Source organism: Microcaecilia unicolor, chromosome 11 (genome assembly GCF_901765095.1).
Source record: "Microcaecilia unicolor chromosome 11, aMicUni1.1, whole genome shotgun sequence".
Taxonomy (NCBI): domain Eukaryota; kingdom Metazoa; phylum Chordata; class Amphibia; order Gymnophiona; family Siphonopidae; genus Microcaecilia; species Microcaecilia unicolor.
Genome location: NC_044041.1, coordinates 45,669,281 through 45,694,340, shown reverse-complemented (window position 1 = coordinate 45,694,340; position 25,060 = coordinate 45,669,281). Strand labels below are relative to the sequence as shown.

The 25,060-nt window shown below is 42.8% G+C and overlaps 1 protein-coding gene across 1 annotated transcript in view; it reads right to left on the bottom strand.

The window, feature by feature from the left end:
• GLT1D1 (glycosyltransferase 1 domain containing 1) overlaps positions 1-25,060 on the bottom strand; it is a 122,046-nt gene that overhangs the window by 43,452 nt on the left and 53,534 nt on the right. The window contains exon 6 of the mRNA XM_030219059.1: positions 18,804-18,860. Within this exon, the coding sequence (XP_030074919.1) occupies positions 18,804-18,860 (57 nt within the window). The remainder of the gene's footprint in view (positions 1-18,803; positions 18,861-25,060) is intronic.

The window sequence follows — 25,060 nt, the reverse complement described above, 5'->3', positions numbered from 1 at the left end:
ATAAATAACATCATATATATTAATAATGATTAGAAAACCACTGAAATTTGTGTTGGATAATGGGTGTGGTAGATGGCAGTGAAAGAGTTAAGGGCATGATAGCTGGGGGGGGGGGGAACTCTGTGGTGCCCCCCTTCCCTTGCTGTCCTAAGCAGGTGCTTATTTTGCTTAATGGTTAATCCAGGGCTGTTTCTACCCCCACCCACCCTGTTTTTCAGCGATAATGGAAAAAAATGCCGGCCATCTCAAACCCGGTGAAATCCAAGGCATTTGGTCATGGGAGGAGCCAGCATTTTTAGTGCACTGGCCCCCCTCACATGCCAGGGCACCCTAGGGGGCACTTCTAAAAATGTAAATAGCTCCCAGGTGCATAGCTCCCTTACCTTGGGTGCTGAGCCCCCCAAATCCTCCCCAAACCCACTCCTCTACTCCATTACCATAGCCCTTATGGGTGAAGGGGGGCACTTACATGTGGGTACAGTGGGTTTGGGGGGGGGGTTAGAGGGCTCAACACTTAGCACCACAAGTGTAACAGGTAGGGGGGGGGTGGACCTGGGTCTGCCTGCCTGAAGTGCACTGCACCCATTAAAAACTGCTCCAGGGACTTGCATCCTGCTGGGTATGGCATTTGAGGCTGGCATAGAGGCTGGCAAAAAAGTGCTTTATTTTTATTTTTTTCGTGTGGGAGGGGGTTGGTGATCACTGGGGGAGTACAGGGAGGTCACCCCCCATTCCCTCCAGTGGTCATCTGGTCAGTTGGGTCACCTTTTTGAGGCTTGGTCGTGAAAATAAAAGGACCAAGTAAACCTGGCGAAATACTGCTTAACGTCGCTTTTTTTTCCATTATCCACGAAAGCCAGCCATCTGGTAGCCACGCCCATGCCCGCCCATGTCTCTCCTTCGCCGGTGACACACCCCTTTGAACTTTCGCCGGCGAGGCGACGGGAAAGCGGCGATGCTGTCAAAAAAGCAGCTTCTGATTATACCGATTTCGCCGCTTTTCCGAGATCACCAGCCATCTCCTGATTTATGTCGGAAGATGGCTGGCGATCTCTTTCAAAAATATACACGATAGTAACATAGTAAGTGACGGCAGAAAAAGACCAGTACGGTCCATCCAGTCTGCCCAACAAGATAAACTCATATGTGCTACTTTATTATGTATACCTGACCTTGATTTTTATCTGCCATTTTCATTTTCAAAGCACAGACCCTAGAAAAGTAGTGCTAACATTTCTGTTGCAGCCATGCATATAAATATTTAAAATACTAGAACAGTGGTTCTCAATCCAGTCCTTGGGATACACCCAGCCAGTCAGGTTTCAGGATCCCCACAATGAATATGCATGCGATAGATTTGATCAGAATGGCGGTAGTGTATGGAAATTTCTCTCTGCTGTATTGGGGACACCAGATGTGATTGATAGTAGTGGATGTATACACTTTTTGTAAATTTAGTTTTGCACTGATCACTTCACAAGGATTTTGGTTTATTGGGGGATATATCTGGCAACCAAATGAGAGCCCTGTATGGTAGGCTCATAGTTCTTGCTGCATTAGAAACCTTAGGTGCGGGAGTGCCATGGCTTAATAACTGAGAGTAGCCACTATCTTCACAAAATATTTTTCTTTGTAAAAAAAATTTTCTAATGTCGAAAGTCTTACATCCTCTACTTATTTAGTGCATGGGATATTCTCATTTCAGTGGTTTTGTATTCCCCATTAGTGGTTTTGTTTTCTTGACTTACTATTCTGTAACTATGCATATTTCTCTGATAGCATGTAGTCTGCAGGTAGACATATGGGCGAAGTGTGGGCAGGACATAAAGGGACTGGTATTCAAAGCGATTTAATTAGACAGTAACATAGTAAATGATGGCAGATAAAGACCTGAACAGTCCATCCAGTCTGCCCATTTAGCTGGCTCCAGAAACCCGGAAATTCAATGCTGAAGCCTGGACATGGCCCGGCAGAATACAGACTCCAAAGTTACCACCATAGACATACACACAAGCTCTATGGCTGGGGATAATTACTCACGCCCAAGTACAATACATATGTATACACCCAATTGTGCCAGTTTCTATAGAAGAAAATAAGCACCTACCCCCCCCCCCACCCCGATATTCAAAAGCATTTAACCGCTTAAAAGCCCCATAACCGACTATCCAGCGATATTCAGCAGGAGATAGCCAGCTATCTTCTGTTGAATATCACCAGTTAGTGGCTAGCACATAGCCGGATATATTGGCTGACATAACCGCCTATCTGCCAATTTTCAGCCCCACTTTAGCGGCCACATTTGGCTGCATGAATATGTGGGATATCTTTGGCCGGTTAGAAGGTAAGCGGCTAGGTCAGGATAACAACATAGCCGGTAATTGTCTAAGTGGCCAAAAATAAACCGAATACTCAATGTCGATCACCGGAAATGACCCGGCATTGAATGTCTGGGTTTAGGGGTGACCGCAGCAGTTAGCTGGGCTAACTCCTGTGGTCTGAATATTGGCCCCCTACTTTCCATTATATAATATTTTATTTATTTGTTGCACTAGTAAAAAAAGCCTGTTTCTGTTTGAAAGGAAATGGGTGCTAGCAAGGTTTTCCTCTGAGTGTGTATGTTTGAGAGAGTGACTGTGTGAGAGAGGCTTGTGTTCCTGCTGCTGTGCATTCCCCGTGTTGTGCTGATTCGCTGCTCCCTGTATCGTGGCTCCGCCCCTCTCCCTTCTACTGGCCAATCTGGTGTGGGTTGTGTGACATCACTATTATCTACTCCAACATGATCCACGGTTCCAGGTAGCCTCAGAATGTTGGAGGTGAGAATTATTATATAGGATTTGTATCCCACATTTTCCCACCTATTTGCACGCTCAATGTGGCTTACAATGTTCCGTCATGGTTTTCGCCGTTCCAGAGTACAATTGGTGTTACGTAAAGAACATGGATGATATAATTGAATTAAGCAAACAGATATAGTAAGAAAACATTCGGAAATAAGGTAGAGTGGTAATGTGTCACGCTTTCAGTTACTGATCATTGTGGTACGCCTTGTCGAAGAGATAGGTCTTCAGAGATTTACGAAAGTTAATTCGTTCGTTAATAGATTTTAAGTTACGTGGCAATGCATTCCATAATTGCCCAATATGGGCCTGATATTCAGCATTATTTAACCGGACAGGAATGGCTCCTGGCCAGCTAACAGCTAATATTCACCATGGGATAGCTGGTTATCTCTGCTGAATATTAGCGCTTAGTGGCTAGCCACTAACCAGCTAAGCGCAAATATTCAGCACTTAACTGGCTAAGTTGAGTGGTTAAGATAGGCCACTTAAATCACAGGCCTATCTTTAACCTCTATTAACTTAACTGGCTAGCACTGAATATTCGTTTAGCCGGTTAAGTTGTCACGGCCATAACTGAAACCAGATGTTCAATGCTGGTCACCAGATATGGCTCGGAACTGAGTATTCAGGGTCAGCGCTGCTGACGGAAGCTAACCGCACAGCCTGCCGCTGGCTGAATATGGATGGGGGTGGGTATGTATCTATATGCAGTCACACAGTTATAAAATTACCCCACAGAAGCCATTACATACATAAAAATAAAGGCAATGTGGAAAGGAAAACAGAACTATGTAATTTGATTTTTGTCAGGAGATAATCATCTATTTATGGCAGGGGATCCACACCAAGCCAGTCTAGTTTTCAAGATATCCACAATGAATATGCTTGAGTGGGTATCCTCAAAACCTCTTGGTTGGGTGTGTCCCGAGGACTGGTTGAAAACTCCGGGTTTATGGTGATAGTTCAACCAATTGTGTTCTGTAGGATAATAAAATCTTATCTTGAACCAAAGAATAGGGATAAAAATCGTAAAACCTATTACATTCAGTTTTGAAAGGGTTTAGGAGCCTAACTTTGGGAGTTCAGATTGTAAAATGGCCATTTTGAAACATGAAGAACAGTGGAGAATATACACTCAAATGGAATCATACTTAAAGTTCTTCACAATGATATCTATACATTTTTTAGAATTGTTTATATATTTTTAAAAGAAAAAATGGAAGATAAAAAGGCCTTAACAGTCAAGACTGAAAGCTACAGAGTAACAAGCACTTTAGACATGTGCAGCCATAATCATTTTGAATACTGTGGCGTCTTGAACTTCAGACCAATTGGCCAAAAACCTCCTAAATGTCATATATCATGTATTCTCAGTTTCAAAATTGCCACTTAAACATGGACTTCAATACCGTCTTTGAAATTCTTTTCACATGCAGTGCAAACACAAGCTTTACATTTTCACTTAGCTTCAGGAAGATCCTGTGCAGTGTGAGCTCTACAGCATTATATAAATGGAACTGTGAGTCGTTCTCCTGATGAAGCTTGTTATATGGTGAAACAGTTTTCCGTTGGGATCTTCTTGATGGTGAAACAGTTTTCCGTTGGGATCTTCTTGAAGCTAAATGAAAATTTAAAGCTTCTGTTTGCACTGCATGTCAAAAGAGTTTCAAAGACGGCATTGAAGCCCATGTTTAAGTGGCAATTTTGAAACTGAGAATACATGATATATGAAATTTAGAAGGCTTTTGAATCTCATTAGCATTGAGCATTAGGGATTTGTTCTTATGCGCTGATCCGGTGGTTTTTCTCTGGCGCTGTTCAGTACAACACCGGAGTTTTGAGAAAACTTTACCTTCAAAATCAAACTGTCCAACGTAACTAATTCTAGAAACATGACAGCAGATAATGGCCAGTCTGCCCATCCTCAATAACCACTAACTCCGACTTTTCCTAAGGGATCCCACATATCTATCCCACATTTTGTTTTTAAATTCTGACACAATCCTCAACTCCACGACCTCCACCAGGAGGCCATTCCATGCATCCACCACCCTTTCCGTAAAAGAGAATTTTCTTAGATTCCTCCTAAGCCTATTTCCTCTTCAACCTTTATTAATGCCCTTTATTAATGCCACTGAGGTATTTAAATGTCTCTATCATATCTCAGGTATTTAAATGTCTCTATCATATACCCTCTCTCCTAGAGCATACATGTTGAGGTTCAGAAGCCTGTCCTTAAATTGTTTTATGACAGAGACCACTTACCAATTATGTAGCCGCCCTCTGGATCGACTCCATCCTGTTTATATATTTCTGTAGGTGTGATCTCCAGAATTGCACACAGTACTCTAAATGGGGCCTCAGCAGAGACTTTTACAAGGGCACTAGCACCTCTTTTTTCCTGCTGCTCATCCCTCTCCTTATGCACCCAAGCATTCTTCTGGTTTGACCATTGCCTTTTCTACCTGTTTAGTCACCTTAAGGTCATTAGACACAATCACCCCCAAGTCCTGCTCTTCTTTCGTACACAGAAGTACTTTACCCCCTATATTGTAATTCTGTCAGTGGCGTACCAAGGGGGGGGAGGTGGGTGCGGTCCGCCCCGGGTGCACGCTGCTGTGGGGGTGCCGCGTGCCTGTCCGCTACATTCGTTCAGGTTACTTCCTGTTCTGGGGCAGAGGGAGCATGGAAACAAACGAAGCAGACAGGCGCACGGCACCCCTCCCCCCCCCCAGCGGCGTGCACCTGGGGGGGGGAGTTATTTCACGGGGGGGGGGGGGGGGGGGGGGGGGGTCGCGCTGCACCAGCGATCCGCCCCGGGTGTCAGCCCCCCTAGGAACGCCACTGAATTCTGTAGAAATATTCTCTCTTCACCTAAACCAAAGAAATTTTGGCTTGTCTTTAATTTAAACCCGTGCAAAACACTCTGCTCTTCAATTCTATTTATACACATTGAGACACAAGACATATTTCACATGCAGCAGCAGCAGCAACTTTCACACATACTGCAATAATTTGTCCTTCACAGCATGGCTCCACAGACTCCTGCAAGACCCAAGTAGAATAAAATGTTGAGGGGAAAAAAAACAGCTTTATCCTGCCCATAGTTATTGCTGACTTCTCACAGTAGTGGGGGGGGTAAAAGGCTTAGAGGAGTTTTGAAAGGGCCCCTAGGAAGTAGAACACCTAAAGAGTTGTCACTTTGATGTATAGATTTCTGTCTTCCCTAGTGGATTCAGACACTACAGGTTCTACAAAACACTGCAGCTAAGATAGTGTTTAAGAAGAAAAGATTTGATTATGCTGCTTCAAGTCTGGTTAGTTTACACTGGCTCCCAATTCATGCCTGAATTTTCTTTAAATTAGCCTGTTGAGTATATAAAATGTTTGATAGTAATATAGTAGATGACAGCAGATAAAGATCTGTATGGTCCATCCAGTCTGCCGAACAAGACAAACTCATTGTATACCTGACCTTGATTTGTCCTTGCCATTTTCAGGGCACAGACTGTAGAAGTCTTCTCAGTACTAGCTTTGCTTCCCAATTACCGGTGTTGCCACCCAATCTCCGCTAACCTTTTGCGGATCCATTCCTTCTGAACAGGATTCCTTTGTGTTTATCCCATGCATTTTCTAATTCCATTACCATTTTCATCTCCATCACCTCCCGCGGGAGGGCATTCCCAAGTATTCACCACCCTCTTCGTGGTGGCCTGTGTGTCCAGAGTAATTGGTAAAATTATTTGCTTTCTTGGGAGGGTTTGTGTTACAGGTAGATAGGGGGTTGGGGTAGTTTGGAGAACTTCAAAAAGATTGAAGTTTTGGACTGTGAGTTACGGTGTGCTCCTTCGGACTATACTGAGAGGACTATTATGCTATGTAGCATCTGTTCAGTACTGGAGCAGTCCTTGAGGGTATGCTTCGACAGACTGAAACGTGTAATGTATATTGCTCTATGTCACTGATTGGCTGTATTTTTTTGACAATAAAGACTTCATGCAATTAAAAAAAAATTATTTGCTTTCTCTATATCTCCTAATCATTCCAGAGCTGATGGTCATAGTTTGCTTTTTTTTCCCATCGTTTTCTGGGGTAACGCATAAAAAGGTCAGTAGCATTATCTTTCTCTTATCAGGCTGTTCAGTTTTGGTGTTCTTTACCGGTTGCACTAAGGACTATGCCTACTTATTTCTCTTCGCAAAAACTTAAAAGACTTATCTTTTTTCAGAAATCTTATTTGTAATTTGATATAATTGTCTTTGTGTATTTTTTGAATCCACTTTGAACCTAACAGAAGTGCTATATCATATCATTCTGCACGATTCTCTGACACACTGAAGCTGGAACTTGGCCGCCATGAAGTTCTCAAAGAGGGTGACTGAAATCGAATTAATGTTGCTTTCATTTACTTCATCAGGGGATGTCTAGGATCTGAACTGTCAAGTCTGATCATGCCTCTGAAGTGGCCTTTGCTGTTTCTAGCATTCTTCTTTTGACTGTGATGTCTCAGGATGCTGGAAATGCATTAGTGATTCTCTGTTGTGAGAAGACAAAGAAGTATTTAGATTCAAATTTACAGCTTGTAGAAGGAAAGATAAGGTAGTAGCCTATGTAAGGACTGCAGGATTAGACATCCATTGCAATATATCATGATACTACCTAGTCAATAGAAATAGGGATGTGCACAGGCAAAAGAAATGTGGTTAGATTTTTTTTTGTGGCAATAGAAAAAAACCAAAGAAAAGCAAAAAGATGATACCTTTTTTTATTGGACTAACTCAGGGGTAGGCAACTTCAGTCCTCGAGAGCTGCAGGCAGGTCAGGTTTTCAGGATATCCACAATGAATATGCAGGAGATAGATTTGCAAGCACTGCCTCCATGGTATGCAAATCTATCTCATGCATATTGATTGTGGATATCCTGAAAACCTGACCTGCCTGCGGCTCTCGAGGACCGGAGTTGCCTACCCCTGGACTAACTTAATACATTTTTTGATTATCAGAGAAACAAATGACAAACTATTATACATTGTGGGCCTATCTGGATAAGGAGGGGTCAACAAGCATCCAAGGGATGGAAAACAGCACTATGGTGAAAAAAGGGGCACATGGGGGGGGGGGGGGGAGTGTGCTTTCTCAGGAATTTTCAACTGTATGTTTCTACACATTTAAACTAGAGGGCGGGGGTAACAAAAGGAAACAAGAGAACTCAGAATGTCACCCCAGAAAAACATGATGGCAGAGGGAAAGGTCATGTAATTATAGAAAACCATCCAAACTCACTTACCACAATGAGCACAAATGCTTGTACTCTAAGTAAGGTTTAAGATTTGCAAGCCCTGATGTTTGAGGAAAACTTGGATACTGTTGCTATTACAGAGGCATGGTTTAATGATTCCCATGAATGGGATGTGACCATACCGGGCTATAATCTTTTTAGAAAGGACAGGAAGGGATGAAGAGGTGGAGGAGTGGTGCTGTATGTGAAAAACAATATCAGAGTGGCTGAAATGCAGGGAACAGGAAGAAAGGAAGAAGCTGTATGGATCGTCCTGGAAAGAGAAGATGGAACCTGTATCTACAGACCTCCAGCACAAATGGAGAAGTTGGACAGTTGACAGTGGAGGAGTGGCCTAGTGGTTAGGGTGGTGGACTTTGGTCATGGGGAACTGAGGAAGTGAGTTCAATTCCCACTTCAGGCACAGGCAGCTCCTTGTGACTCTGGGCAAGTCACTTAACCCTCCATTGCCCCATGTAAGCCGCATTGAGCCTGCCATGAGTGGGAAAGTGCGGGGTACAAATGTAAAAAAAAAAATAATAATAGAAAATATCCATAAGCTTGGTATGCAAGGGGAGGTGCTATTGCCAGGATATTTCAACTTGCCTGATGTGGATTGGAACATCCCATCAACAGAATTGGAGAGAAGCAGAGAGAATGTGGATGCCTGTCAAGGCGCCTTGCTCAGACAAATAGTGACGGAACCCAAGAGGGAAGGATCAACACTGGATCTAGTGCTCAAAAATTAAGGAAGTGTTTCCAATCTCCAGGTGGGTGCCCATCTACATAATAGTGATCATCACACAATATGGTTTGATACAAGAGAAAAAAGTGGAGTGCAGACACACAAAACTCAAAGCACTGGATTTCAGATATACTGATTTTGGTAAAATGGAGGAATACCTGAAGAAGATGCTAATGGCATGGATAGGCATGGGTGAAGGAGAAGCACATTGGTCCAAGCTGTAAGCTGCTTTAAATATGGCAACTGATCTTTACACAAGAAAAGTAAACAAAAACAAGAGAAACAGGAAGCCTATATGGTTCTCCAAACAAGTGGCTGAAAAAATAAGGGCAAAAGAAGCATCGTTCCAGAAATACAGAAGAATGCAACAAGAGGATCAAGGAAAAGATTACCGGATTAAACTCAAAGAAGCGAAGAAGAAAATACGGCTAGCAAAAGTGCAGAAAAAAATAGCTAAAGATGTAAAGAGAGGTGACTTCAAGACTTTTTTCAGATATATTGGAGAAAGGAGAAAAGATAGGAATGGAATTGTAAGACTGAAAGATGCTGAGAATGGCTATGTGGAGAGTGATGAGGATAAAGCGAATGTGCTAAACAAATACTTCTCTTCAGTGGTTGCTGCCAAGGGTGTATCTGGGAATGGAGTGGATATTGCGCCGTTCACGGAAGAAAGCATTTACAAACAGCTTGAAAATCTAAAAGCTATGGATCTGGATGGGAGCTCAGAGAAGTCCTAGCAGGAACTCTTAAGGATTTAATAGATCTTTAGAGATGGAAGAGGTTCTGCAGGATTGGAGACAAGCTGATGTGGTCCTCTTCACAAAAGCGATTTTCAAAACTCAGATTTGAGATGGTTTTCTCAGCAGTTTTCTAAATCTTCAAGGGGGCATGTTTTGGGCGGGATTTAGGCAGGCTCAGAATTTGGCCATTTTCCCAGGTTAATGGAACAAGATAAAAACACCTAGGGCAAAAATTGGGACGTTTTCATCTGTACCTGTTTCAATCATGACTAAGTCAAAAAAGTGCCCTAACTGACCAGTGGAAGGATTAAGGCATGACCCACCCCCCTTTAATTCCCTAGTAGTCACTGACCCCCTCCCACCCACCCACCTCCAAAGATGTGAGAGTGACAGTACATACCAGGCTCTGTGATATCTTCAGATACTATGGTCATTCTTATTAGAGCCACAAGCTGTAGAGAAAGAGACCCAGGGTCCATATCCCACTCTAACTAGTACACTTGTGGTGGAAATTGTGAGCCTTCCAAACCCCCCAAATTACTAACTGTACTTACTGATGGGGACACCTGCAGACCTGAGGGCTTTTGTAGTGGTGTAAAGTTAGGTATAATGGATATTAAGTGTTGCTAGAGGGCTCATATTATTCAATAACGGTGTTAAAGTGGGATTTGTACCAGGGTCCCTTTATGTGAAGTTCACTGCACTGACTACTAGGTTGCCCCTCTGCTCTGCTGGGATGTCTGTGTGGCCAGTTTACTAGGAATGGTTCCATACAGCAGTGGCGTTCCTGGGGGGGGCTGGCACCCGGGGCGGATCGCCGATGCGCCCCGCCCCCCCGGGTGCAGCACCCCCCCACCCCGATGCAGCGCAGACCCCCCCCCCTGGCGAAAGGACACCCCCGCAAAGGACCCCCCCCTGCCGGGTGCATGCCGCTGGGGGGGTGCCGCGCGCGCCTGTCCTCCGTTGTTCCATGCTTCTTCTCTGCCCCGGAACAGGAAGTAACCTGTTCCGAGGCAGAGAAGAAGCATGCAACAACGGAGGACAGGCGTGCGCGGCACCCCCCAGCGGCATGCACCCGGGGCGGACCGCACCCACTGCCCCCCCCCGCCCCGCCCCAGGAACGCCACTGCCATACAGCAATCCCTATGGCTTCTTTTTTGTGTTTTTCTCTAGGACTTTTGTTTGTGTGTTGTTGTTGAAAATGGTACCTAAAAAAATACGTATTGAACACAAAAACGTCTGGAAATTAGCAATTTTCAAAGCAAAGAAATAGACATTCTTCCGGTTCAAAAAGTTCTATGTTCAAAATGAAAAATTTTAAATGTGTTCACCAAAACGTCTACAATTGACCTTGGACGTCAGATCGAAAATGTCCCTCTACATGTACAAATATTATAACCAAATCCAAAAAAAATTTACAAAAGTGGAGAAAAAAAGACCTCAGCTTTACAATGCTCCTATTCCCTTTAATATTCAATATGTAAATGGCTAGAGCTTCCCAATCTTTGGTCAGATTAAAAAAAGCTCTACTTTAGTTACTCAAAAAGGTTTTCTTTTTTTCAAAATACAAGATCGAGTCAAAATGTACAAAATACAGGAATTCCACAAGCCACACAAATTCCAGAGGTTCACATTGCATATGTAATTTTTTGAGATCCCGGGGGGGGGGGGGGGGGGGGGGGGACTTTAGTGTACCTTCAGGTCGATATTCAAAGCAATTTAACCAACCAGAAATGGTCCTGGCCAGTTAAAACGCCCGTTCAGGGCTAACCGGTAATATTCAGTGGCACTTAACCAGTTAGTGATGCTGAAAAAGTCCAGTTAGTGCCTATCTCAAAATTGGCTATTTTGGGGATATTCTGGGCAGTGGCATAGCCAGGAATTTTTGACAGGGAGTTCAACAGTGAGAGCTTCCAACCCTGAGCCCTCCGGCTGCTTCTGTGTATATTACAAGCCTCATTCTGGTGCTCCAATAGCCTCTCTTTGTGTATTCCAAACCTCATTCTGGTGCTTTCAGTGCATTCCAAGCCTTACCCTGGCATGCACACCAAGGGGACAGGGGGGTGCGTATGCAACCGATGCACTGTGTATAGATATGCCACTGGTTCCGAGGTGGCATCAGCACTTGGCCAGTTAAGTGCCAATATTCAGCACTTAACCAGCCAAGGCAATCGCATAAAAGTCAGTCCTATCTTTTTGTGGTTCACCATAGCCAATTAAGTGCTGAATATAAAAGACTTCACTGGCTATGGTGGCTCCACAAAACCGAATATTCAATGACAAAGCCTGGACATGGCCTGGCACTGAATTTCTGGTCATAACACCGGCGGCAGTCAGCAAAACGTTGAGTGCTGCTGGCTGAATATTGACCCCATAGGGGACAATTCTACAGAGGGTGTTAAAATTTAAGAGTTTGCTGATAGCATTCCAGAACAACATATCAGCACTAGATTCTGTTATAGATTGGAGCCTAAATTGGCATTTAAGAACCAACATTTAGGTGCCCATCCTTTTGGAATAGGATCCCTCTTCCCCAGAATGTTGCCCAGTTCCTAACAAATCTAAAACCCTCCTCCCTGCACCATCATATCATCCACACAATGCTACCCTAGAGAATCTGGATTTGAGCTTTCTACCCAAGAGCCTAAATTTGGCTTCCAGAACCTCTCCCACATTTTCCTATGTGATTGGTTCCCACATGTACCAAGACAGCTGGCTCCTCCCCAGCACTATCTAAAATCCTATCTAGGTGATGCGTGAGGTCCGCCACCTTCGCACCAGGCAGGCAAGTCACCAGGCGATCCTCAAGTCCACCCACCACCCAGCTATCTATAAGCCTAATGATCGAATCACCAACTACAACAGCTGTCCTAACCTTTTCCTCCCGGGCAGCACTTGGAGACATATCCTCGGTGCGAGAGGATAGTACATCCCCTGGTGGTCAGGTCCTGACTACAGGAGTACGTCCTACTTCACCAGGGTGATGCTCTTCTTCTAGGAGACCTCCCTCCTCCAAGGTAGCACAGGGACTACCAGACCGGAGGCCTGTGTCAGGACTCTGATCCAATTGTCACATGCAATATTTAAGAAGTGATGAAATCGCACACCGATAAAAGATGTACTCCAACTAAGTTTGCACTTGGAACATCATCTCAAAGAACATCCCAATATAAAACTAGTCTAATTCACACTTAAAGCAAACTTGAAATCTCTACTGTAACAATCCATAATCGGAAAAGCGATTTTATCACTTCGTAAATATTGCGTGTGACACTTCGAGTCTAGTTTTATCCATAATAAACAATCTATTGGCACATATAGAAGTGATTTGTGTCTTGTGTCACCTCCACTGTTGTGTTAGTCTAATTCTTAGTGTAAGTATTTAGCTCTGAGAAATCAGCAGCATCTGTATAATTAAAAGTATGCATGTCCTTTTCATCAGTACAAGCAGTCATGAAATTATTCCCTCAATAAATAATTTTGTTCTGTCCAATAAGAAACACTGGGCCTAAAACTCCTCCCTATTATACTGGATCATCAAACATATAAACGGCGAGTGACCGAACTCACTCGCAAATGCCCAGTAAAGACCCTCTCTGTCCCGCCCCCACGTCAATACGTGATGACGGGGGCGGGACAGAGAGGGTCTGTACTGCGCAAGGGGAGGGACGCAACCGCCGTCGCTACCACTTCCCCCCCCCCCAGGTCGCCGCCACCACTCCCCCCACCCGGAGTTGCCGCCGCCACACACCCTCCACCCGGGCCGGGCCCTCACTCTGCTATAGAAACAGCGCAGGAACGCAGCACACAGCTCAGCTGAGCTGCCGTCGGCCTTCCTTCCCTGCCTGTGTCCTGCCCTCGCCCACGAGGGCGGGACACAGGCAGAGAAGAAGGACGGCAGCTCATCTGAGCTGTGTGCTGCGTTCCCGCACTGTTTCTATAGCGAAGCGAGGGCCCGGCCCGGGTGGAGGGGTGGCGGCGACTTCGGGGGGGGGGGCATAGCGGTGACCTCGGCGGCGGGGGGGCCTTGCAGCGCCAAGGAGAAGGGGCCTTTCAACCCCCCCACATCCTATACTAGCCCATTTTTACGGGCTCAACGGCTAGTATCACTAGAAAAAAGGCACTTCTTAATATTTTTTTTAAAAGGAGGTTATTTGTTTTCATATGTTGACCAAATCTTTACTCATATAACAGACACAGGAGGTGATCAGCGGTGAGGCTGAGGAAGCATGCGACAAATCTCTGTGCATTTGAAAATGATTAATCTGACTTCTGCTGATCTGGTGCACCATGATTTATTGAGACTGAAATAACCTCACAATGCTCAGTTTTAAATGGGAACATGGGTTCTGAATAATGACTCATGTTTACAGACGTGATAAAGCAATTGAACAGCACCAGTTCATTTATAACCCAGTGAGCCATCATGGCGCTGGGGGTTTAGACAGATGAATGCTGTGCTATTCCTTCTGGTGACTGGGTTGCTGGTTTTGGGTTTGAAGCGGCTTGAAATTGTTCTTGAGGGAAAAAAGCAACCTAACCCTATGCAAGCTTTTTCAGTAAAAGAATGGAAATTATTTATAATCCTATACATCTATCACAAAGACATGGGATATCTCGCTTTTTTTCAGGTGTCATCTTACGGGTTTTCTTATGTGTTAGTTTAAAGATGTTTATTGGAAATTACTTATGGAAAAAACACTTATACATAAGTATGTATTGGTATAAAGTAATATCCATGTATTTATTTTATTTATTTCTACCTTTATAAACCGCACTATTTTACAATTTCTAGGCAGCAATCTTACATACACAATCATTAAAATCATTCAGAAAAGATAAAACAAACTCAGCAATACAGTATCATTATTAGCCACTCAACAATCTTGCAGGTCAGTCAATAATTTCACTCCTGGTTACCACTGGAAAGCCTTCCCAAATTACAACACATTTAGATCAAAGGCTTCTTGAAATAAGAAAGTTTTCAATTTAGCTTTAAATTCCTTCAAATCACACAGTAAACGTATTCCATCAGGGAGTGCATTCCACAGCTTAGGACCTCTTATGTAAAAGATAGAAATTCTATACTCTTCCAGAAAAAAACAGAATGAAGGTACATCAAATATATTAGATCCTGCAGATCGCAGTGACCTTGAAGGTTAATGAACGTGTAAGGAAGATGCTATCACAGGAGAGATCGTTCCACATAACACTTTAAAAACCAATAAAACAATTTTATAATGAATTCACTATTCTATCGGTAACCAGTGAAGAGCTATTACAGATGGTGTAATATGTTCAAAATTTCATTACCCCTTTGATCACACATGCCACAGCGTTGTGTGTAGACTGAAGAGATTTTAAATAATGCTTAGGAACCCCCATCAATAAATTCCAGTAATCAAAATGAGGCATAATGGTACTTTGAACAACCATCCTAAAATTCTCCTGAGATATGTATTCCTTTAAGTATCTAATAATTCTCAGCTTTCCAAACATAGTTCAAATAACCTTTCAAATTTGTTCCTGCATTGAGAGACACTAATCCAGAATAACTTCTAACGATGTAACTTTCTGGAGAAACTGATCTTTACGTCATCAATTGTACAGGACTTGGGATGAAAGAAGTGGGAAACTACTCAAAAGCATCACCTGGGCCTTATCCATATTTAGTTTTAAAAGGTTGACATGCAACCACTGTTTAATCATTTTAAGAGACAAAAATTAAGAAATGTATTTTATTTATTTATTTATTGCATTTGTATCCTACATTTCCCCACCTCTTTGCAGGCTCAATGTGGCTTACAATACATCATGAGCAGTGGAAATATATTAGAAAATAGACATAGTAACATAGTAGATGACGGCAGAAAAAATACCTGCACGGTCTATCCAGTCTGCCCAACAAGACAACTCATGTGTGCTACTTTTTGTGTATACCCTACTTTGATTTGTACCTATGCTCTTCAGGGCACAGACCGTATAAGTCTGCCCAGCACTAGCCCCGCCTCCCAACCACCGGCTCTGGCACAGACCGTATAAGTCTGCCCAGCACTAGCTCCGCCTCCCAACCTCCAGCCCCGCCTCCCACTACCGGCTCTGCTATCCAATCTCAGTTAAGCTCCTGAGGATCCATTCCTTCTGAACAGGATTCCTTTATGTTTATCCCACGCATGTTTGAATTCCGTTACCGTTTTCATCTCCACCATCTCCCGTGGGAGGGCATTCCAAGCATCCACCACTCTCTCCATGAAGAAATACTTCCTGACATTTTTCTTGACATTTAGTGTTACAGAAGGATCTTGGGTAACATGATAATGACAAAAAAAAACATGATAGTAGTATAACAAGTAGATACTATAAGACAATTCTGAATATATGTGGAGGAGTTGTGTACATTCACACTGGATTATCTTTGTGGTATGCCTTGTTAAAGAGATAGGTCTTCAGTAGTTTGCGGAAGTTCGTTAGTTCGTAGATCTTTTTAAGTTGCGCGGTAGTGCGTTCCATAACTGTGCACTCAAGTAGGTAAAGTTTGACACGTGTATTAATTTGTATTTTAGACCTTTGCAGTTAGGGAAGTGTAGATCTAGGAATATGCGGGATGATCTTTTGGCATTCCTGGGTGATAGGTCTGTCAGGTCTGACATGTAGGCTGGTGCATCTCCGTGAATGATTTTGTGAACTAGGGAGCAAATTTTGAACGTGATGCATTCTTTAATTGGGAGCCAGTGTAGTTTTTCTCGTAGGGTTGTTCAGCTTTAAAGATATACTGAATGTCATCTGCATAAATTCTAAGCGCTATCAAAAACATTTAAGAGAAAAAACTATCAAAAAAACCCGGAATAGAAAAAAAAAAAAAAAAAACCTAACAACATCCCTTACAATGATTGTGAAATAGTTTTGTGAGGGATTGGCACTATGAATGCTGATGAAATCTGTAATCTTGTGTTTTGGGTTCCTTCACAAAGCAAGTAGCAAAACATGGTCCATGTTGGGGCCCTTGAAGATTAAAGAAAAAAAATATTATGCTGATTTTCATTCAAGTATTAAGGGACCCTGTTTACTAAGGTGCACTTGCATTTTTAGTGCTTGCTAAATGCTAGAGATGCCCATATATTCCTATAGGTGTATCTAGCATTAGCACATGCTAATTTTTAGCGCACGGTAAACCCACGCCTAAAGTGTGGCTTAGTAAACAGGGCCCAAAGTTTTTTTATATTTAAAGAAGATATCTGGTATGCTTTTTTAAATGATGGAAGATTTTTTAGCTACCCCTGAGTGGGGGAGTGAGCTTACTACATACATGTTTTTGAAAGACTTGGATTTTTTCATATTTTTATATGAAGACGTGTGTTTAGTTTTTTTTTCAGAGTAAATTGTGTTCCCAAGGGTTCTAATTTTTAAAAAATTCTATAAGCAACACCGACCCCCCCCCCCTTTGTTTACTAAGCCACGCTAGCGGCTGCGTGCTAATACCGACACAGCCCATTCACTTTGAGTGGGCCTTGCCGACACCGCCGCACGACTTAGTATACAGGGGAGCAAGACTTCCCAACAACCTATATAAAGGTTTTAGAAATATATCTGCAGAAAGTGCAGAACCCTGTGGCACACCTGAAACAATATCCATAAATGTTGAAGAATTCCTCTCCTATTAAAGACCATAAATTTTCTCTCAGACAAAAAAAAAAAAAAAAAAAAAAAAGATTCAAACCATTTATAAACTGTACCACCCATACCTATAGATTTCAATCGTCGTAACAAAATCTCAGCATTTATTGTATCGGTGTGTCCAAAGACACAAGTAAATAACTACTGTCTTTATCAAACCCAGCCTGCACCGAGTCCAACAGAGAAAACAATAAGGTTTCAGTGACAAGCTCATTCTGAAAATTGAAGTGATATTTATTTAAGATTTGATGCGGATTCAAAAATTCAACTAATTGGTCGTGAACACTCTTCTCTATCACCTTAGCCATAAAAGGTAAATTAGAAATTTGTCTATAGATGCATCAAGCGGGGGATTTTTTACGATACATCTAATGGATACCTTTTTTTAAAGTTGTCAGCCTGATACCTTCTGACAAGGACTTGTTCACTACAGTATAAATTGCCAGAGGTGAAACTTTCAAACTCTTCACTATAGAAGGATGACAAGTATCTAAATTACAGAACGAATTTTTTTATTCTCTTAATATTAATCTTAACTTGCTCTAAGCTAAAATAATTAAATTGCATCCATAATGAATTAGAATCTTACAGTGCAGAGGATTCTAATGGAAAAGCAAGTGACTGAAAGTCCTTATTAATCCTCTGCACCTTCTCAGCCGTCTCCTGAACAGATACATCAGTCATTCCATCATTAGCCCTATCTGAATTAGTCACAATGGCAAATAATTTTAGGGAAATGCTCCAACAGTACACTTTGAAATCTATGTACTAAAAGATGTGGGTTCTAGTGGTGTTGTAGTTACCACATTACCAGGTAAGTAACACTTTCTAGCCTTATTTTGCCCTATAGCTAGTGTAAATGACCATACCCTGTTGTGTGCTACAGAGTGTATAAATTATAATGTTCTACCATTTATGCACATACTTGCACACTCCAGCCAGCAAATTATACACCATCAGGTGATGGCACACACTTTTCCACTAGTTGGTATTCTGTATGGGATAAACATGTGGAATCGCTTAGGAACAGGTAGAACTGGGGGTTACAGAGGATGGGCAGACTGGATGAGTCATATGGCCTTTATCTGCTGTCATGTTCTATATATTTTTTTATTCTGGTTACATTACTGTGGAACTTTGTAAGTAAGTGCTTTGAAAATATGCCTCTGTGTAAACTATGTTTTGGGTCTTGTCAGCCACAGGCCTATGTTCAAATTTCCTCTGAATCTCAAGAGACTTTACCCTTCATTTTCTGTACTTGTGAAGTAACAGGTCTCAATCTTTGAGTTAAAAAAGAGTTTCGCTTTACTGTCATAACCTTCTCTGGCTGAATAATCTGAAAGCCCACCCTCAACACTCACCATATCAAAAATAAATTTCAGCTTAAAACTACAAAGTACATTTCCTGCAGAATCAATCACCATGAGTTTTTCAAAGGGAAAACTCCAGGAAAAGGTGAAAACATATTTCCACACATAACTCTTTCTAGTCACTTAATCACAAGAACAAGTTTTAAATGTTACCTGAACTTTGAAGAAACTTCTTAAAATTAAAAGTTGCACTTGGTGTAGTTTGAATTCCTAGAATCAAAAAAAAAAAAAAAAAAAGGAAATAGGCCTTTCAGATCCAAGATGTCACCATAAGGACAGAACTCAGAAATCATACCAGAAGCATGTCATAAAATATATCTTACAGAGTTTACTGTAGCCTACCAGTTCCTTCTTGTAACTCTGGACTCCCATTTCAAAGACATTCAGCCATTACTGGGCCTACGGTGCCACAATCCACTGTAGCTACCCAGAGTTTAAATCCAATGTTAGTCTCTTTACCCTGCCCTCCCTCCCCTCTTCTCCCCCAGCCCAGTCATAGTAAGGAAATTCTTCAGCCATGGGCTCAAGATCATCAGTTTCTCCTGAAACTGATACCTATGCAACCTCTGGTCAATATTTTAAACTGTTTACCCAGCCAGGAATGGCTCCTGGCAGGTTAAATATCCCAAAGCCGGCTAAGCACTAATATTCAGCGTGAGATAGGCAGCTATTTCAGTTGAATATTACTGCTTAGCGGGTTGTAGCGCTATAGAAATGATAAGCAGTAGTAGTAGTCCGGTCACCAGACATGTCACGTGACATAGCCAGTTAGCGCCAATATTCAATGGCTGACCAACTAAGTTCAGTGACCAGACAGACACATGTAAATAGTACGTCTATCTTTGGCCACTATAACTTAGCTGTCAGCTGATGAATATGGGCTGCACTGGTTGTTTTAGCGGCCAAAAAATCCCCAGAAATTCAATGCCGGTCACCGGATACGGCCCCAGCACTGAACTCCCAGATTCACCACCGACCACAGAAGTTAGCCAGGCTCCCTCCCACAGTGTCAATATGCCCCCCCCCCACCCAAAATCTAAGCACTATAGGAGTATTTATATAAAGCAAACACTAACATTTCCATGCTGGTGACACAAGCAAATGTCTAGAATAATGGCACAGACACACATGTGCCCACATACGTGTGTAAATGGAAAAGTCGCCAAACTGCATATCACTGATAGTGTGGAGTTTGCATGTGGTTATACACATGGGCAGAGGGTACCTGTACACATATATATTATAGACTACTATAGATTATTTATGTATCACCAGACCAGATGCACACAGGTGCTCTAGCTTTAGGCTGGCATAAGTGCAAATGCGTGTCAAATCCAGTCCTCAAGGTCTACAACCCAGCCTGGTTTTCAGGATTTCCACAATGAATATGTATGAGATCTATCTGCATGCAATGGAAGTACAGAATGCAAAGAGATACATAGTAGATGACTGCAGATAAAGACCTGTAGGGTCTATCCAGTCTGCCCAACAAGATAAACTCATTACATATGGTATGTGATACTTTATACGTATATTTTAAACTATTTAAAAGGAGGAGGAGTGGCCTAGTGGTTAGAGTGGTGGACTTTGGTCCTGGGGAACTGAGGAACTGAGTTCAATTCCCACTGCAGGCACAGGCAGCTCCTTGTGACTCTGGGCAAGTCACTTAACCCTCCATTGCCCCATGTAAGCCACATTGAGCCTGCCATCAGTGGGAAAGCGCGGGGTACAAATGTAACAAAAAAAAAAATACCTGGTTTTGATTTGTCCTTGCCATTTTCAGGGCATGGACCATACAAGTTTGCCCAGGACTGTCCTTGTTCTCCAACTTCTGAAGCTGAATCTGTTTAGCCATGGTCAGAGCACAATCTGTAGAAGTCTGTCCAGTACTGGCTTTGCTTCCCAATTACCGGTGTTGCTTCCTAATCTCTGTAAGCTTCCTTAAGATCCATTCCTTCTAAACAGGATTCCTTTGTGTTTATCCCACACATTTTTTGATTCCGTTACAGTTTTCATCTCCACCACCTCCTGTGGGAGGGTGTTCCAGATATCTACAACCCTCTCTGTGAAAAAAATACTTCCTCACATTATTCCCAATTCTGCCCCCTTTCAACCTCAATTCATGTCCTCTAGTTCTAGTGCCTTCCCGTCACTGGAAAAGGTTCGATTGTGGATTAATACCTTTCAAATATTTGAACATCTGTATCGTACCACCCCGGTTTCTCTTTTCTTCCAGGGTACACATGTGCATGTCAGTAAGTCTCTCCTCGTACATCTTGAAATGTAAATCCCATACCATTTTCGTTGCTTTTCTTTGAAAAGCTTCAAGTCTTTTTACATTCTTAGTAAGATATGGCCTCCAAAACAGAACACAGTACTCCAATCAGGGCCTCACCAATGATTTGTATATTCACAATTTATTTATTTATTTGGAATTTGATATACTGCGTTCAACTGATAGGCAGAGCAGGGTGGTTTACGATATAATAAAAAATAAAAGCAAGGAAAGGAACTACAATATTTTGACAGGAAACGTAACCAAACACAGAGACAAAGACAAACATTCCACTAAAGATGAACAAAATAACTTCTCTCACATGAATGCTGATACCTAACACGCCAACTCAACCAGCCGGTATACTTCTACTCAAATAGCCAGATCTTTAGCATGGCTTTAAATTTGTTTCACTGCGTAAAAATGGAGGCATGGAGTTCAAGAGATGAGAGTTTGCGAAAAAAGAACGCACAGCAACGAGTCGATTCCAGCTGGGCAAAAATGGGGTCCTGGTAGAATCATAAGATGATCGTTTATAGAGCGTAATACTCATGGTGAAGAATGTGGAATTGTCAATGAGGCCAAGTATGATGGTGTACCCTGTTGAAAAGCCTTGAAACCTAACAATAATGCTTTAAACTGAATCCTATATTGAACAGGAAATCAATGGTGATGCTGTAGAGCAGATGAGACATTATCACATTTTCGTAAATGACAGAATAAGTGAATTGCTGTATTTCGAAGTTTCTGAAGCCTAGAAAGCAAATTCATTGTGGAAATCTTCAAAACCAGGCTGGGTTGTAAATCTTGAGAACTGGATTTCTATCCTATTCTATTTCTGTTTTTATATTCCGTTTAAATCAACCTGGAATCAAAGCAGGTTACATCTAGCTAAAACAACAACTAATAATAATAAGGCATCAAGCATGTACTACAAATTTTCTATATATTTGCTAAATATATATATAACATATTTGAGGACCCCTGTGTAGGGTCCAATATTCAGCTGACAGCGATCAATGTTTTGCTGCCAGCTGCCAGTGTTAAACTCGGAAATTCAATGCTCAGCCATGTCCAGGCAATGGCATTACATTTCCGGGTTTCCAGAGCCAGCTAACACATAGCAGGTTAAGTGCAGCATTTAACTGGCTATAGGTTTTTTATTTATAAAGATAGGACTAACTTTTATGCAGTTAACCTGGCCGGTTATGAGCTGAATATCAGTACTTAACTAGCCAAGTGCATACACACAAGTACATAAGTATTGCCATACTGAGAAAGACCAAAGGTCCATCAAGCCTAGCATCCTGTTTCCAACAGTGGCCAATCCAGATCACAAATACCTGGCAAGATCCCAAAAAGTACAAAAAATGTTATTCTGCTTATCTCAGAAATAGTGGATTTTCCCCAAGTCATCTAATAACGGTCTATGGACTTTTCCTTTAGGAAGCCGTCCAAACCTTTTTAAAACTCTGCTAAGCTAACCGCCTTTACCACATTCTCTGGCAACGAATTCCAGAGTTTAATTACACGTTGAGTGAAGAAACATTTTCTCTGATTCGTTTTAAATTTACTACATTGTAGCTTCATCGCATGCCCCCTAGTCCTAGTATTTTTGGAACGCGTAAACAGACGCTTCACATCTACCCGTTCAACTCCACTCATTATTTTATAGACCTCTATCATATCTCCCCTCAGCCGCCTTTTCTCCAAGCTGAAGAGCCCTAGCCACTTTAGCCTTTCCTCATAGGGAAGTCGTCCCATCCCCTTTATAATTTTCATCGCCCTTCTCTGCACCTTTTCTAATGCCACTATATCTTTTTTGAGATACGGCGACCAGAATTGAACACAATATTCGAGGTGCGGTCGCACCATGGAGCGATACAAAGGCATTATAACAGTCTCATTTTTGTTTTCCATTCCTTTCCTAATAATACCTAACATTCTATTTGCTTTCTTAGCCGCAGCAGCACACTGAGCAGAAGGTTTCAACGTATCATCAACGACGACACCTAGATCCCTTTCATGGTCCGTGACTCCTAACGTGGAACCTTGCATGACGTAGCTATAATTCACGTTCCTCTTTCCCACATGCATCACTTTGCACTTGCTCACATTACACTATCCCCAGAAAACTCCCAAAATAGCTGGTTTTCAGTTCAGAACTGGTTAATTTTCAGCAGCAGTAACAGGGTAAGTGCTACTGAATCTGACTGATTAGCCCTGAGCAGGTGATTTAACCAGCAAGGAGCCATTTCTGGCTAGTTAAGTCATTTTCTATATAGCAAAGTAGGTGCCTACTTTCCCTTATATAATATGCACTTATAAATAGGCACACTATCTTGTAGATTTACCTCCTACATTTTAACAATTATGCAATGCCTGGCACCATAGCCCCTCACTCCGATGCAATACATAGCATAGGAACTGCTCACATGGCCTCCACAGCATCCCCAGCTTATACTGATTCATAGACCAGAAGCTGGGCTCAGGGACTGAACTCGTATCTCCTGTATGATGCACTTTAGCACAGCCCTCTTAAAAGTCTCTTCTGTACTTTTCTGTTGAATACAGTGAAACTCATGTATCCCAAACGTTATCCAGATTGAAAAGGCCATTTTCAAAAGCTATTTTACTTGGGTAAATCAACTTGTCTAAAAACTGTATACCCTTTTCCAGGTTAAAGTACATGTGGAAATCAACAACGCATGTACTGTTACCTCTGAAGTGGGTTTAGGTCGGGGAAGACAAGAAGAATAGTTTTCCATTCCTTTCTTTAGCGAAAGTTATCCATGGGGAAAGCAACTGCAAATCTCTGTGAATACTCTTATAAAAGGAAAGCCTGTATGCGTTTTCCCTTACAGAAGGGAAGTACCCATGGACTCTGCAATTACCCAGATAGGTCTGAAACTTTTGATTTAAACATCAACTATGTGGCATTTAGTGGCAGCCCTACCATTAGGCTGCCCTACTGTCCTACTCAAAAGCTGTCCTAAATTCACCCGCTTAAGCTTATGTGAGCCCCTGCTGAATACTGGGCCAGGAACCCCATACATTTTTTTTAATTGACGTCCCCTCCCCCCAAGCATCTCCCTCTCCCCTCAAATGCACCCTGGGCCTATCTTGATTCCTGGTGGTCTAATGGTGGTTGTTAGGGGCAGGAGCTCATCCCCCTTACCAGGGGCGTAGCCAGACACCCAATTTTGGGTGGGCCTGGGCCCAAGATGGATGGCAGAAGAACTCTGCCTTGTCCCACAAGTGATTTGGTTTTTCCCTCTCTCGTCTGCATACCATATAGTCTCTCAAAGATCCCCCTCCACCCCCCGCATACCTTTTAAATAGCAGATTTTCACCGTTAGCGAGCAGCAACTAATACATACTGCTCATGTTGGCCCCACAACATGTATTAGTCACTGCTTGCTGCAGGCGAAGATCTGCTATTTACAAGGTATGCAGGAGGGATAGTTGTTGGGAGTTTTCGGCTGGTGGGACTTGGGAAGAATCCCTACCAGCCACATCATAGGTGTGCTGCTACTGGGTGGGCCTGAGCCCAAAGTGGGTGGGCCTGGGCCCACCTGGGCCCACCCTTGGCTACGCCACTGCCCCTTACTCCTGCCCCTTGCGGCGCCTTACCAAAATGGTTGCTGCAACCTCTCGCAGTACTATATGAAGTTGCTGCAAGAGGCTGTGACAGCCATTTTGCAAAGGTGCCACAAGGGGCAGGAACAAGGTGGCTCTAAGCCTGCCCCAACAATCACCACTGGATCACCAGGGTTCAAGGTAGGGGCTTACCTGAACCTCAGAGGTGTTGGGGGGCATTTGGAATGAGAGGGGGAGTGACTTGTGGGCATAGGCTGGGGGGAGGGGTTTAAATTTATTTTTTTTAATAGCTTATGCGGGTCCCAGCCTGATATTCAGCCAGGGCTCACATAACTCTTATGCGGGCCACGGATGAACATTGGCTGGGCCCGCATAAGCTCTGCCACCCAGCCCACCCACATGTATTCCCCCAGTATTCAGTGCCGCTGCATGGGCATGGCCAGGCACCGAATATTGGGGGCTAATTTAGCCAGCGACGGTAAGTGTTTAAAAAACGGTGACCATTGCCGGCTGTATATCGGGGGGATTGGGTTTC